The sequence below is a fragment of the Anomaloglossus baeobatrachus genome, chromosome 2 (assembly GCF_048569485.1).
Source record: "Anomaloglossus baeobatrachus isolate aAnoBae1 chromosome 2, aAnoBae1.hap1, whole genome shotgun sequence".
Taxonomy (NCBI): Eukaryota; Metazoa; Chordata; class Amphibia; order Anura; family Aromobatidae; genus Anomaloglossus; species Anomaloglossus baeobatrachus.
The window spans coordinates 668,545,367-668,560,710 of NC_134354.1; the positions used below are offsets into that span (position 1 = coordinate 668,545,367).

General features: G+C 41.2%; 1 protein-coding gene across 1 annotated transcript; it reads right to left on the minus strand.

Moving 5' to 3' along the window:
• Positions 1-3,610: 3,610 nt before the first annotated feature.
• CYP27B1 (cytochrome P450 family 27 subfamily B member 1) lies at positions 3,611-13,651 on the minus strand. The gene is made up of 9 exons (XM_075334481.1): positions 13,415-13,651; positions 8,952-9,142; positions 8,001-8,197; positions 7,680-7,880; positions 6,674-6,837; positions 6,309-6,475; positions 6,068-6,149; positions 5,619-5,816; positions 3,611-3,976 (listed from the first exon to the last, which is right to left on the minus strand). The coding sequence occupies exons 1-9, from the start codon at positions 13,613-13,615 to the stop codon at positions 3,863-3,865; spliced, it is 1,515 nt and encodes a 504-aa protein (XP_075190596.1). The 5' UTR covers positions 13,616-13,651; the 3' UTR covers positions 3,611-3,862.
• Positions 13,652-15,344: the final 1,693 nt, after the last annotated feature.

A 15,344-nucleotide genomic window follows, 5' to 3' on the forward strand; every position in this document is an offset into this window, starting at 1 on the left:
TCAGCGTGTGCTCTGTCTTGCAGCATTTTTGGGCATATACGTTTTCTACACCCAAACATAGTAGACTACCTGCAGAAAACGTATATGCCTGAAAATGGTTCAAGACAGAGCACACGCTGACTCGGTCTGCTCCATTATAGTCAATGGACCTGTTAGCGTATGTGTCCGAAACCCATTTTGTGGAAGGGGGGGTTCGGACGGATGCCCCGATGGGACCAGTGAAAGTAGGTAAAAACACAATGTGAAAACGGCATAAGATAGGTGCAGAGTGGAGAACATATACAGCAGAGAGAGATATCTTAGCTGGTCTTCCACTGACTAGCAGAAACTAACAGCAATATGGCTGGACTTCAAAATGAGACTATCACCAGCAAGAAATACCAGCATGAGGAAAGTATTTAACCCCTCTAACCCCCCCCAGCGATTTTCCATTTTCATTTTTGTTTTTCCCTCCCTTTGTTCCAAGAACCATAACTTTTTTATTTTTCTGTCAATCTTGCCATATGAGGGTTTGTTTCTTTGCAGGATGAGTTGTACTTTTCAATTAAACCATTAGTTTTACCATATAGTGTAATGACAAACTGGAAAAAAGTTCCAAGTGGGGATGAAATTGAAAATTTGATATTTTTTTTTCTTTTTTTATTGATTTAGTGATGGTTTACTTTTTGTGTCTTTTAATTATACCATTTTTGCGTAGATGTGATGTTTTGATATCCTGTTATTACATTTTAATGCAATGTTGTGGCACCCAAAAAAACCTAAATTTTGTGTTTTGGAATTTTTTTCTCGTTAAGCCTTATATCGATCAGATTAATTGATTTTATGTTTTGATAGGGCATTTCTGAACACGTCAATACCAAACGTGGATATGTTTATTGTTTTATTCTCAATGGGACAAAGGGGGATGATTTTTTATTTTTTAGTAGTTTTATTTTGTTTTATTGTTTATACTGATTTAGATAGTCCCGCTAGCGGACTTTATGCCTACACAGTATGATAGCTTGTGCTGATCAGAGCAATGCATCAGAAGCGCTCTAATCAGCAGAAATCTCCTCAGCACTCTGCCGGCATTCACAGGAAGTGAGTAATAAAAGCAACATAGGTCATCATCTGACCCCGCGCTGTCATGGTAACACATTGGCACTATGTGATGGCAGCAGGGAGCAGCATGGTTCCTGCTGGAGTGCGTGAGATCTCGCTGTCAGCTCGATCTCCGATCCATCTGAGCCTGTTAGTCGCACATGTCTGCTGATAAAACGGATAACAGAAACTAAAGAAAGGGTGTATCAGCTGTGGTCCAGGGAACAGAGAAGTGAATCACAGGTTCGCCAAAAATTAACACAGAAAATCGCCCTGGGTTAATGGGGTTAATATGGACGGTCCATTAACACTACTGTCTTACCTCTCCATGTGCCAAACCAGCTTGCACAGTGTAAGTCTGGCAGTGCTGGAGACCTGGGATCAAATCCCACCAAGGATAACGTATGCAAGGAGTTTGTATGTTCTCCCCATGTTTGCGTGGGTTTTCTACAGGTTCTCCAGTTTCCTCCTACACTCCAAAGACATACTGATATGTAATTTAGATTGTGAGCCTCAATGGCGACAGTGTTGATAACATCTGTAAAGCGCTATTTAAGTGATTAAAATACATCTGAATGGGGAGTGAAAAGTGAACTAGGTATAACTTGCAATTATAACCTTGTGTGGGAACGATAAATGGATAAGGGTGCTAAGCCCTGGCGGGGCCTCCCCCCCAATATGTACTGCAACAAAGAAAATTATAACACCCACATACCTTTTGTACTGAATAAATGTACAAGCGTATATTGGTCACATAGTGGATTTGTGCACTTGTACATTAATTTAATACAAAAGCTGTGCGGGTTCTATATTTATTTTTGATTTGTTGTGGTATATATTGGAATGTGTGACCCCCTCTAGGGCTCAGCACCCTTATTAACCCATCTTTCCCACGCAAGCTTTTAACTGTGAGCTATGCTTGGTTTATTCTTCAGATGAGTCTGTTTTGGCAGCAGACAGACACTGATGGAATCATGTGGCCCGCAGTCCACTTTTTTCAGCCCTTCAGCTGTCTCGGTCCCTGGGCCGCACTGGAACAGCCAGAGAACTGGATGTGGCCAGCAGACCACACTTTGCCCAGTCCTGCTCTAACGGATTATTATTCCAAGCATTCTCACATTAAGACCTGTTTCACACATCAGTGAAAAACACAGATGTTTTTCACTGCCGTGTTGAAAACGTATATGTCCCTCTGTGTGTCGTTTGGCTGTGCAGTGCATATGCATGAGAATAATTAGCTGGCTTGGAAGCAGGAGAGAGCTGCAGCTGGAGACAGCATCGCTGAAGACGGGTGAGTTTAAAAAGCTTTTTATTTTGAAGGTATGTGTTTTTCTAGTACGTGTTTTACAGATCACACCATAGTGTAGTCCGTGGGACATCAGTGATGCCAGAAAAAAAACGGACATGTCTCCGTGCAGAAATCACGGACACGCGTGTACACCGCACGGAGAAACGGTCATTGAGAAATCACTGATGTGTGCGCAGACCCATTGATATTAATGGGTCTGCGTATGTCCTTGATTCTGGTACGTATAAAAACTGTCATCACTGTGCTCACTGACATGTGAAACAGGCCTAAGGCTACTTTCACACATCAGTTTTTGTCCAACAGGCACAATCCGGATAAAACGGATCCGGTTTCGGATCTGTTTTATCCCCATTGATTTGTATTAGCGACGGATTGTGCTGGATGGCATTGTGTTGCATCCGGCTTTTGCCGGATCTGGCATTATTGGCTAATGTGGCGACCGGATTGAACGTCTCTTGTAAGGTTTTTTTGTCTCTGACAAAAACTGCATCGCGCCGGATCCGACGCGATATGGCTTGATTTACAATGGAAGCCTATGGATGCCGGATCCGGCATAATTCGGCAAAAAACAGATGCGGCCACCGGATCCGTTTTTTGAAACTGAGCATGCTTCAATTTTTTGAAAAAAAAGTATCCTGCAAAAAAACGGACAAAATGGATGCAAAATCGGATGCGCCGGATCCGTTTTTCGGCGGTATACCGGATCCATTATAAAAAAGGATCCGGCGCATCCATTTTTGCATATTCTGCGCCGGATCCGTTGCATCAGGCACAGACCGAATTGTGCCTGATGCAAAAAACTGATGTGTGAAAGTAGCCTAAGTAAAACCTTGTAAAACTCTTAGATTTTTGCAAAAGTGTTGGATTCTTCTGCTGAATGTCAGTAAATATCAAGTTTGTGTTAAAGTTCCCTTCAAGTGTTTAAAAATCTTTCCCCCCAGCCTCCACGGGCACAGTAACAAGCACAAAAGTCCAATATATAAAAGAAATATTTATTTTTATGTTACATAATAAATATATAAAAATATTTTTTTTAAAAAACTGACTAGAAATTACTGTATATTTATGAAAAATATGTACAAAACATATAGAACTGAGCTTAACACACTGACATTATATTAACGTCTATAAACAGATAAATAAATATATAATAAATGTTAAAGTTACGTATGTACAAACCATTTTCTATAAAATCTGATTTACAAAAGCTGAATTACAGGCAGTGTGGAATGTTTTATATCAACAGATATAGCGAGCCAAGATATCCTAAGCTGCTCACACATCACTAAGATCATTGCTTTGTTATGGCCACTAACAAGAAGTCCATATGTATTTCTATTACACTATTAATAGGAACACATGATGACCATTAAACTTGGAAAACTGCAAACTTTCTTGAAAATTTTTACAAAAGTATGAAATCCCAATTTCTCTAAGAACTGCAACACATGAATGATGACGGGACACATGAAATTATCTTTCCAGAAATTGTAAGTTGATTTCTTTGTCTGGAACTAGAAGTGTTCTCGTCATAGGTTTCACCAAACATTCTGGATTCTCAGGTTTTACTTCAAAGTGGGTAAGAATCTGGAAAAGAGAGTAGGAGGCATTTAGACTGAGCAAAAAAAATGACTGAAAGGGGTTGTCCAGTGCAAAGTTATCATATATCCACAAATTAACTTGCAGATCGGTGGTGGACTGACCACTGGGACCGGCACCGATTGGCAGAACGGCCAACCTGCAGCTCATTTTGTAATGCCTTATAAATGTTCCCCAACAGGATAAAAATTCCCTATTGTAATGATCCTAGCAGTAGGACACGCACCAATAACTAAGTTATCACTTGTCCTATTAATAGGTGATACTAGTGTTTCATGGACAATCCCTTTAATCTGTAGATGTAGTGGTATCTGAAGAGGCTATCCTTTGTGCTTCACAGATTCCCTTAAAATAAGATAACCACAGTGAATAGCTGATTTGCGATAGACATTTGTAAAAGTGCTTAACATACCAATATCTACATGGGGATACGAGCATTACATGATGCCCATTGTATGTCTATGTACTAGACAAAGAGGATGATCCTTCAATGAGAATTTGATGCCCCAACAAAAATGAATGTCTATGGACAGTTTTCGGTTTGATAATGGGTACAATTCAACATTTATGCAGGCGTCAAACGAGACGAGCTATCGTGCGATGCATCGTCAGGGTCACGGTTTTCGTGACGCACATCCGGAATCGCTTGTGACGTCGTCTCGTGTGACACCTCCGAGCGACGCAGAATCACTCCCAAATCGTGAGTCGTGTACTCGTCTCTTATTTTTAATAAATTGTTTATTTTTAATGGCGCCGGTTGTTCATCGTACCCGGGGCAGCACACATCGCTCCGTGTGACACCCCTGCCCCTCCGCTTCTATTGGCCGGCCGCTGTGTGACGTCGCTGTGACGCCGAACGTCCCTCTCCCTTCAGGAAGTGGATGTTCGCCGCCCACAGCCAGGTCGCTCAGCAGGTAAGTGCGTGTGACGGAGGTTTAACGACTTTGTGCGCCATGGGCAACTAATTGCCCGTGACGCACAAACAACGGGGGCGGGTACGATCGCTCGTGCAATCGCACGATAGATTGTACCGTGTGAAGCCCGCATTAGACTTGTGTGGGAATCCTTGGTAACTGCTACAGGCAACCAATAAGACCTGCAGAGGCGGCTTCACACAGGCCAGCCAGTGGTAACATATTGGTATTATGAAGGGCTTCTCATGGGGACTATTGTGAGAGAATACAAGCCATTTTGTATTCTATAGAAACCATCTTCTCTTATAACTTAATAATGTCATAAAGTTCAGCTAATATTGATGGGCGGAGAAGTTTCACATTTTTGTACACACCCCTGCTGCTCTTATTGGTGCATGGTAATTTCTTTGTTTGGGATACTATATAAACTGGTCACATGATTTAATAAAACAGAAACTCTCAGTACACCATACTTGGCTGTGCTGTATTGATTTCTCCAAGTGCATGTAAAAGAAATGTTATTAATTTGGAGTTCCAAGGGCATAGAAGGAGTGAATTTCGCTAACACTATCTATATTTATGATGTAGACATTTTATCCACTAATACATAGGATTTATATCACTTCATGACACACTGATTCTAATTAACATTAAGTAGATGGGCACATAGTGTACATATGATTTCATAATGGAAACATTACAGTATTTCTACCTACCCTTGAAAGAGCGAGGTAGACCTCTAGTTCAGCGATGCGCCTCCCAATGCAGCTCCTTTTGCCAAAACCAAAGGGAATAGAGGCATATGGGTGATGAGACTCATCTTTCTTCAGCCATCGCTCGGGATGGAACTCGTCAGGGTTGGAGAAATACTTTTCATCTCTCGATGTGGCATAGTGGCAGAGTGTAATGAGTGTCTAAAAGATACACGTTTCTGTCAGTGCCATATCACAGTAAACCCCAATTTGATGTATGTAGAACAGGGTTCCCCAACTCCAGTCGTCAAGACCCACTATTAGTGCATGTTTTCAGGATTTCCTTGAAATTATCACCTATGCAATATTAAGGTAATCCGGAAAACATGCACTATTGATGGGTCTTGAGAACTGGAGTTGGGGAACGCTGATGTATAAGAAATGTAGTAAAACGGATACAGGGAGGAACTCACCTTCTTTGGTATGATGTACTCTCCTACTTGGATATCCCTGTCTGATATAACACGGGCATTGCCAGGAATAACTGGATACAGTCTAGAAGAGATTTTAAGAATATATATTTAGAGTGAAGTCATTTTTTTCTGCTTAATATTTGCAAGAATGTTTAATTCAGGGGTAAAAAAATGGGCAAAACCAATACAAAGAATAGCCTAGGATGGCAGATACATAACATACACTGATTTGTCATTTTACCTTAGCACCTCTTTCACAACGGCTTTCATTAGCGGCATCTTGGCAACATCAGCTGCTGTAGCAATAGCACGGCCTTGAAGAACATTCTGTATCTCTTGGTGCAGAGAGGCCTGAATTTTTGGATGTCGCGATAATTCGTAGAGGCTCCAGGAAAGAGTGCTGGAAATCTGACAACAACAACAAAATAACTTAAACAACAATGCAATGTATAAAATATAAATGAGTTATATGGTATAATAGTCATTATAGAAGTAAAGCAATAGATCAGTAGTCAACCACTGTCAATGTATGTTTCTCCTGCACTCGCATCACTCCTTTATTTGCTATTCAATAAACCACCTATCCAGCTTATCATACCGGCTTACCGTATCTACTCCGGCCAGAAGCAGCTCCGTCACATTGCCGTACACTGATTTCATGGGGATTTTCTCCTGAGCCAGATAATAAGTCAAGTACTTTCCTTCAACTTTCTCCCCTCGGGACAGTTTCTCAGCTACATCCGCCATTCTCTGGTCAATATGACCTTTAGCTGAAATTATACAGGATCAAAAAATTACATCTGCAGCCAGAATAACATCTTAAGCGATTTGTGGCCTTCCGGACCCAAAAGAGGAAATTGTTTTCACCTCGCAGGTGAGAAGACACAACATGGCTGTAATTAGTTTACATCAGCTTGAGACTAAAATGTACGCTCAAACATAAAATCCATATTCCATTATGTAGATCAAAGAGCTGGAATTCTGCCCCATATGCAGATATGATGTTACGGTGAAATTCCCTAGATGGATGTCCACTCAGTAGCTAAAGGAGGTCAGACATCACTTCTGACCTCCAAGTTAAATTACGCCCCTCTTATTTCAATGAAGGCAATAAAAAAGCTTCTTTTAGAAACTCAAATATTACCAAATTCTTCTTTCCTTGCCCGATAACAGTCAGGAGGCCCCATACACATTCGATCATTGGCTGGTCTCACAAAAAAATGAAAGATTTGGCCAACTTTGATCCAATGTCTAAATGACAGCCCAGTAGATGCTGAGAATTTTCACTTCTCAATATATTGTCTATTTTTTTTTTAGAATAGCTAAGGGTGAAATTGATTTATTAGGTACAGACCTAACAAAGGTTACTGTGACTCAGATTAGACAACCCTGGTGACTCGGATTAGACAATACTAGTGTATTACTGCAGAAAAAAGGGGTTGGCACCTAGCTTGACATCGGTCAATGACTTGTACAATGTTATCCTAAACCTTATATGTGAGATAACCTTCTGTGACAAGTTATAAAGATGGAGTTTCATGAGTCTTGATATCCTTTGCTACATCTATATATCAATCACTGTTAAGCATATACGATGGAAAACAATCCTTACCGAAAGCAAACATGTAATCCCAGGATTCACAGAACTTCTGCCAGGGCTTTCGGAAAATTTTGTGCAAAAATTTGGGCATAGCCATAGTAAGAAGGGTCATCACAAACATAGTGTTGATAGATTGAATAAACTTCTCTGTTTCTTTAGGGACTGTAGTCTCCAAACAGCCAATTCGTGATTCAAAAAGAACAGAAGAGATACCTAGAGAAAGATAAAATGATGAACATCATAATTATTGGCGGTGCAGCAATTTAATTATTCTGCAAAGTGGAAAATCAAATGTATTGATCTTGACATTAATAGGTAAGATCTCAATTTTACCTTCTAATCCAAACCGGTAGAATTCGCTTGAGATGTCTTTGACAACATGTTGTGCATTTTGACTTCTCTGGTGTTTAATTTTCTTTATTAAGTCCCCAACTACGTCATTCAGAACATCGGTGTAAGCTTCCACCTCTTTAGGCTTCAACATGTGCTTCCCCAAAATACTCCGAAACTGCTGCCATTCCTCGCCCTCACTGCAGGGATGATATAGGCAAATGTAATAAAAATATATGGCATAGGTATACAACACATAAGTATATATAAAGTATATGGATAATGATATTCTACAATCCACATCATCATGATATTTTAATATAGCCTGTTTTTAATAGATGGTGGCTCTTCATTCTGGACTCTCATTTATTACTTAAAGGGTTTGTTTACTACCCGCCTTCGGACCAAATGAGTTAATCAACAGGAAGTGAGTGCAATGGCTGTGCTCACTTCCTGTTCATTGCTCGTTTGGTCCGAAGTTAGGGAGACAGAAGTCTGTGCTGACTGGTTGCGGGCTCACGTGACTTCACAACCTCCCGTGAATCCTGGCACATTCAGCTGGAATGGCTCTGGTATGGCTTGTGAGTATAGGTTTTATTATTTTACCTGGGGGAAACAAGTAGAATCAGAAGGGGTTGTCCTAGTAGTGGATAACCCCTTTAAATTAAAGAGAGTTTGCAAATATTTGGGTTCCCTCAAAAATTACAGCTGATATTTGGGGGTTCTAGGAACAAATCACTGTGTGATTAGCGTTTCAGAAGGAGACCCGTCTAAAAGAAATTGTTTTGCATAAAACAAAAATTCCCTTTAAGGTACCAAATTTAATTAAAAATAGCAGATTTACATTTTTGGTACTCTAGTTATCTCAAAATGGATAGCTAACACTTCAGAAAATTAGAAACTACACATCCCACTACCTCTGGCATTATTCAGAGGATTTCTCTGGATACATACGCTGTGAGTAGTCCATATGAATGCCCCCTGTACTGTCTGTAGTCTTTCCACGATGAAAGATCTGAACGGATAGGATGTTTTCCTTCTTGTCGTAAAACTTGTTCAATTAACGTTGGGTCAGCTACATGCACAGTTAGGATGGGACCAAAGCTTGCCTTCCATACTGGCCCATACTTGGCTTTTCCTTGTAACTGATGGAAGAAAGCAGTAAAACGTTGCTAGGGTATGTTATCAAGCCATAAATTTATATAGTTCTCGATCACAGTAATATACATTAAAAACTCAAAATTCAAAGCAGTGTATATTGTGTAGATAGCAGATTTCTAAAATGTATGCTTGTGGTGTTTAGTAGGAAAGTACACAAGCGTAACACGTCAGAATGGTCAACCATGGAGTTACCCCCATGGAGTAAAGGGTGCTTTACACGCTGCAACATCACTACCAATATATCGTCGGGGTCACGTCGTTAGTGACGCACATCCAGCGCCACAGTGTGTGACACAAATGAGCGACGATCAACGAGCACAAAAACGTGAAAAATCGTTGCTCTAATGACACGTCGTTCATTTCCTTAATATCGCTACTGCCACAGGTACGATGTTGTTCGTCGTTCCTGCGGCATCACACATCGCTATGTGTGACACCGCAGGAACGACGAACATCTCCTTACCTGCGTCCACCGGCAATGCGGAAGGAAGGAGGTGGGCGGGATGTTACGTCCCGCTCATCTCCGCCCCTACGCTTCTATTGGCCGGCCGCTCAGTGACGCCGCAGTGATGTCGCTATGACCCCGAACGCACCTCCCCCTTGAGGGAGGGATTATTCGGTGGTCACAGTGACGTCGCTGACAAGGTATGTGCGTGTGACGCTGCCGTAGCGATAATGTTCGCTATGGCAGCAAGCACCAAATGTTGCACATACGACGGGGGCGGGTGCTATCACGTTCGACATCACTAGCAATCGCTAGCGATGTCACAGCGTGTAAAGTACCCTTAACTCCATGACTCAGGTTGGATGTGAACCGTCCACAGTGCTGCAGTACAACAAAGCTAATCACTGAGCGTCTATAAAGTCGATGTCTGATTACTGCAGTAACAGAATTATAAGATTATATTACTGATATAATGCTAGTATTAAGAAAGCCAAACACAATTTTATGGTCTATAAATGAGGCTGGGTTCAGGTCCTGACATCGCAGCCCACACCAGGACTGTTGTAAATCTGACTTATATTATACCGATCCAGACTTCTATTGTAGCTTGTATTCAACTCCAGAGCTGCATTCACAATTGTGCTCACAATTTTCCAAGATTTATCACAGGAATGACACAGTATTTCGTACTGGCTCAATATGTTTGTGGACCATATTTAATGTAGATTATAAAAATGAATTTCACACTCCATTATAATAGTATCTTACATAAGTGCCTGTCGATAAGCTTGTCTACAGTTTCCAACAACTAGCAGAATTGTGAATGCAGCTCTGGGGTATAACACAGGTTATAGTTCATGAACAGTGTAAGGTAAGTAAAGCAATATGTTTTCACAGTTACCAAATTTTGTGTACACTAATAAAATGTGTAAAATGTGGGAGATGAACATATGTATTGTAACACATGCTTTAGTGGGGAAGTAGCCTTCAGTGACAGCTGGATTACAGGCACTATGGCACGGGAAGCCTTGTCCACTCACAATGGTGCTGAACACTATTGCCTCATCACACAACGGAACCCTCAATGAGTCCAGGTTACAAATATTACAAATAGTATTCTCATGATTATGTAAAAAGACAATTTGTAAGAGAGGAAACAGAAATGACTCAAGACTGACTGACACACTGTAGAGCTGCCTTGTCCTAGTCCTGGGTCACAGTTATTAAGCTGGTGAGTAATGTACTCAAAGATGTCGCTCTACCATACAATGAAGTACACATCCTACACCTGATACATCTGGGAAATTAGGAACATCTTGGTCACGCAGCCAATGATTCATCCACCATATTCATACTGAATCACAATATATAGCAAGGATGATGTGATAAAGATAACACACAGCTTGTTGTAGGGCTACAACCTCAGCATGCCCTAATTCTGCTATACACTGACAGTATAACATGTGCACAGCGCATAGTATAGCCCTAAATCTACTCTATACAGCATAGTATAGCCTTAAATCTCCTATACACTGATAATATATCCATAAATCTGCTATAGACTGACAGTATAACTTGTGCAGTCCATAGTATAGCCCTAAATCAGCTATACACTGATAGTATAGCATGTGTAGAGCCCATAGTGTAGCCCTTAATCTGCCATACACAGAATAGTATAGCCCTAAATCTGCCATACACAGAATAGTATAGCCCTAAATGTGCTCTATACAGTATAGTATAGCCCTAAATCTGCTCTATATAGCATAGTATAGCCCTTAATCTCCTATACACTGATAGTATATCCTTAAATCTGCTATAGACTGACAGTATAACGCGTAAAGCCCATAGTATAGCCCTAAATCTACTATTCACTGATAGTATAGCATGTGTGCAGCCCGTAGGGTAGTCCTAAATCTGCCATACACAGCATAGTGTAGCCCTAAATCTGCCATACACTAATAGTATAGCCCTAAATCTGCTATACACTGATAGTATAACCCTAAGTTTGCTATACACTGATAGTATAGCATGTGTACATCCCATAGTGTAGCCCTAAGTCTGCCATATACAGCATAGTATTATAACCCTAAATCTGCCATACACAGCACAGTATAGCCCTAAATCTGCTATACACTGATAGTATAACCCTAAGTTTGCTATACACTGATAGTATAGCATGTGTACATCCCATAGTGTAGCCCTAAGTCTGCCATATACAGCATAGTATAACCCTAAATCTGCGATACACAGCATAGTATAGCCCTAAGTCTGCCGTGTACAACAGCATAGTATAGCCCTATATCTGCCATATACAGTATAGCCCTATATCTGCCATATACAGCATAGTATAGCCCTCTGCCATGTACAGCACAGTGTAGCCCTAAATCTACCATACACTAATAGTATAGCCCTAAGTCTGCCATACACTAAAAGTATAGCACTAAATCTGCCATACAAAGCATAGTATAGCCCTAAATCTGCCATAAACAGCATAGTATAGCATGTGTACAGCCCATAGTATAGCCCTAAGTCTGCCGTACACAGCATAGTATAGTGGACACTACTGAAAAGACGCATCTATATGTAAATGATGTAGGACATGTCCCCAAAAAGTTTTGAGAATATATTCCAACAAAAAAAGATGCCAATAACAGTCACGTGTACAATGGGAACAGTGGGCATCACACTGGCATCTGTTGCATACATACAACTGAATACACTACATACATGATCAACTAAAAGAAAAAGCAATATGCCAAACAATATATAACTAATGTGGAACAATTAATGGACAATTGCTAAATTAAAAGTTATCACCTATGCATGGAATGGGGAGTTACTTGCTTGCTGGGGTCTGAGCACTGCGACCCTCAGCGATCCTGTAATGCCGGGGGCACAATGGCATCCATTGTAAGGGCATCAGATGTGAGAGGCTAATGACCCTCTGCTGCTCTATGATCCGAGTCAATGTCATTCACTGTGTTCCGATCTTGTGATAGGCGCACAGGTGAGAAGAAGAAGAAGAAGAGATTACTTTCTCCATCTTCTCCATTGCTTGTCTCTATGTATCAGACTGCACTCGGATGTCATCAGTGCAGCCCAATATTTCACTCACACCTATAGACTTGTATGGGAGTCATGCGAGACTCACTGATAATTGCAGCATACTGCAATATTTTCCTCAGTCCAACTCAGCCTGAGGAATAAAAAAATCACAGATTGGATAGCCCCATAGAATAACTTTGGTCTGAGTGGAATGCGATTTTTCATCATATGCCACTCATCCGATTTATACGCCCGGGAAAATGAAACCTAATCAGGAGTCTAGAACCTGAGATTGGAGCTCAGCAGCATCGTCCTGAATGGAGCTGAAGTGTGAATGTTCGACCTCCACCTCATTCGTTGTCTATGAGACTGTCGGAAAAAGCCATTTACGTCAGTACAGTGCATCGCTACAGAATTCAAGATGGGACTACAAAGCCCTATTCTTGGGATTCCAGAATCCTGATGTCAGGATTGCAACAGGTCCTAGGAGAAGGCAGACCCCCAACGAGCAGCAAGTTAATCTCTATCCCGTAGATACAAAATATTTTTTTTTTGGGAGTGGGACGACACATAGAAATATATAATATATTTATTACACTACAGGGCTGAAATTACAATAATACTTTTAGCATTAGTTTCCTAGAGTTTCCAGCTTCCAGCATTAGTCTTATGCTCTGGCATACATTTGATTACTAATGGTCAATACTCCTCCAAAAAAAAGTATGAATCCCCCAGTCTATATACAGTATATATGAAAAGAACCTACCTGTAGCTCATGCAGCCGAGATAGCCCCCTCTTGAAGAATATATCAGTTAAGAAGCTGGCAGCAGAGGGTCCAGGCACATCTGCTAAGGACTTGTGTCTTTTGATGATTTTCTCTGGATTTTTAAACATGGACTCAGCCACTACCTCGGTGAGGTTTCTGAATAATGAAGTCCTATTGACCAGCTTGAGTGACTGTGCCATCCTGGGCAGTGAGAGGACGGTGCCTTTGTGTGCGGCATCTTTCTGCTATGCCAACTCTCTTATTTATACTTAAACAGACACCATAATCCTGCTGTAAAATAGGCTGGAAATGTATAGAGAGAGCACACCCCTTTCCCTCATTACATCCCCCTCCTTTTCAGAAGTTTCATCATCCTACATGAGAAATACTACTCCTAGTAAGTTATTAATGGAGAGGGGCAGGCTAAGCAGAAGAGGCAGGGCACAGGAGGGGTTAATGCCCACAGCATGCCCTCCACGTGTGCGGCTTGTGACTGCGTGAAGACCATAGTGTGCATAGTGGGGCAGAACACTGGTGGGATCTGCATTAACCATTAATGGAACTTAACAGTCATCACCTTCAGGCTGAGAGGAACAGATACTGGGATATCATGTATCTAAGAGGACTGAACAGAAACACCTGACTTTCTTCTGAGCATGATGCAGGATGAAATGTGCAGCTATCTTCCAATATATTGTTATACTTTACCGCAATATACAATAATAAGTATGGAGACGAAAAACCATCAGATTGCTTCGTTCAGCCTTATAAAGATAACATTGATGGATGCGACTTTCCTTCTAGTTATAAATGTGATATGGTATGGAGTCTAGTAACTAGTCTCAGTAATGGTATGATCGCTCTGGAGCCACCAGTGTTCAATATTATCTGCCTCTACCTAGGGATCCACCTACCCAATGTGGCTACTGACTTAGGAACACTGGTGTGCAGTTCACACTGATCATACAAGTATCAGGGTATATTTTGCTATCATCTCATTCTGAGTGTTAGAATTGCATATCTTGGTGAACAGAATAATTCCATATGTTCAAGGTTGAAATTTCTTTGGCGTATTTCAAAAATTTTAATTTTCAAAGTAAGTGCAAGAATGATGAGTCACATTTTCGGCACATCTACAATATTCTTGCCTATAGGAAAGAATTACAAAATCTTTTATTCTAATCGAGGAAGACCAAGGAGATCTCCAAACAAGTCAGAGACTAAGTTGTTGAGAAGTACAAGTCAGGGTTGGGTTTTAGAAGAAAATGACAATCTCTGATGATCCCCTGGAGCACCATCAAATCTATTATCATCAAATGGAAAGTGCATGGAGGAACAACAAACCTGCCAAGAGAAGGACGCCCAACAAAACTCTCAGCCCGGGCAAGAAGGGTATTAATCAGAGGCAGCACAGAGGCCAAAGGTATTGTCCTAAATCAGACTAGTGCCACTCTGTGAACTGGGTCAATTCTGCTAGAAAATGTTTTTAAGCTGTAGGATTGTGCATGAGGGTTCCCCTTTCAAGACCATATAACTTTCTTTCCTTTAAACAAAAATGGCAAAACACACTTTGGCCTCGATTCATCAAATTGTCTATGCTTTCTGGCTTAAAACACTTTGAAAATACTACGTCTTTTGGCGTTTTCACACCAGTTTCGGTCAGTTCCGCCAAAATGGACAGAGATGGAGAGGAGCTGTGGTGGATGAGCCATGGAGATGGAGAGGAGCTGTGGTGGATGGGCCATGGAGATAGAGGGGAGCTGTGGTGGATGGGCCATGGAGATGGAGAGGAGCTGTGGTGGATGGTCCATGGAGATGGAGAGGAGCTGTGGTGGATGAGCCATGGAGATGGAGAGGAGCTGTGGTGGATGGGCCATGGAGATGGAGAGGTCTTGTGGTGGATGGTCCATGGAGATGGAGAGGAGCTGT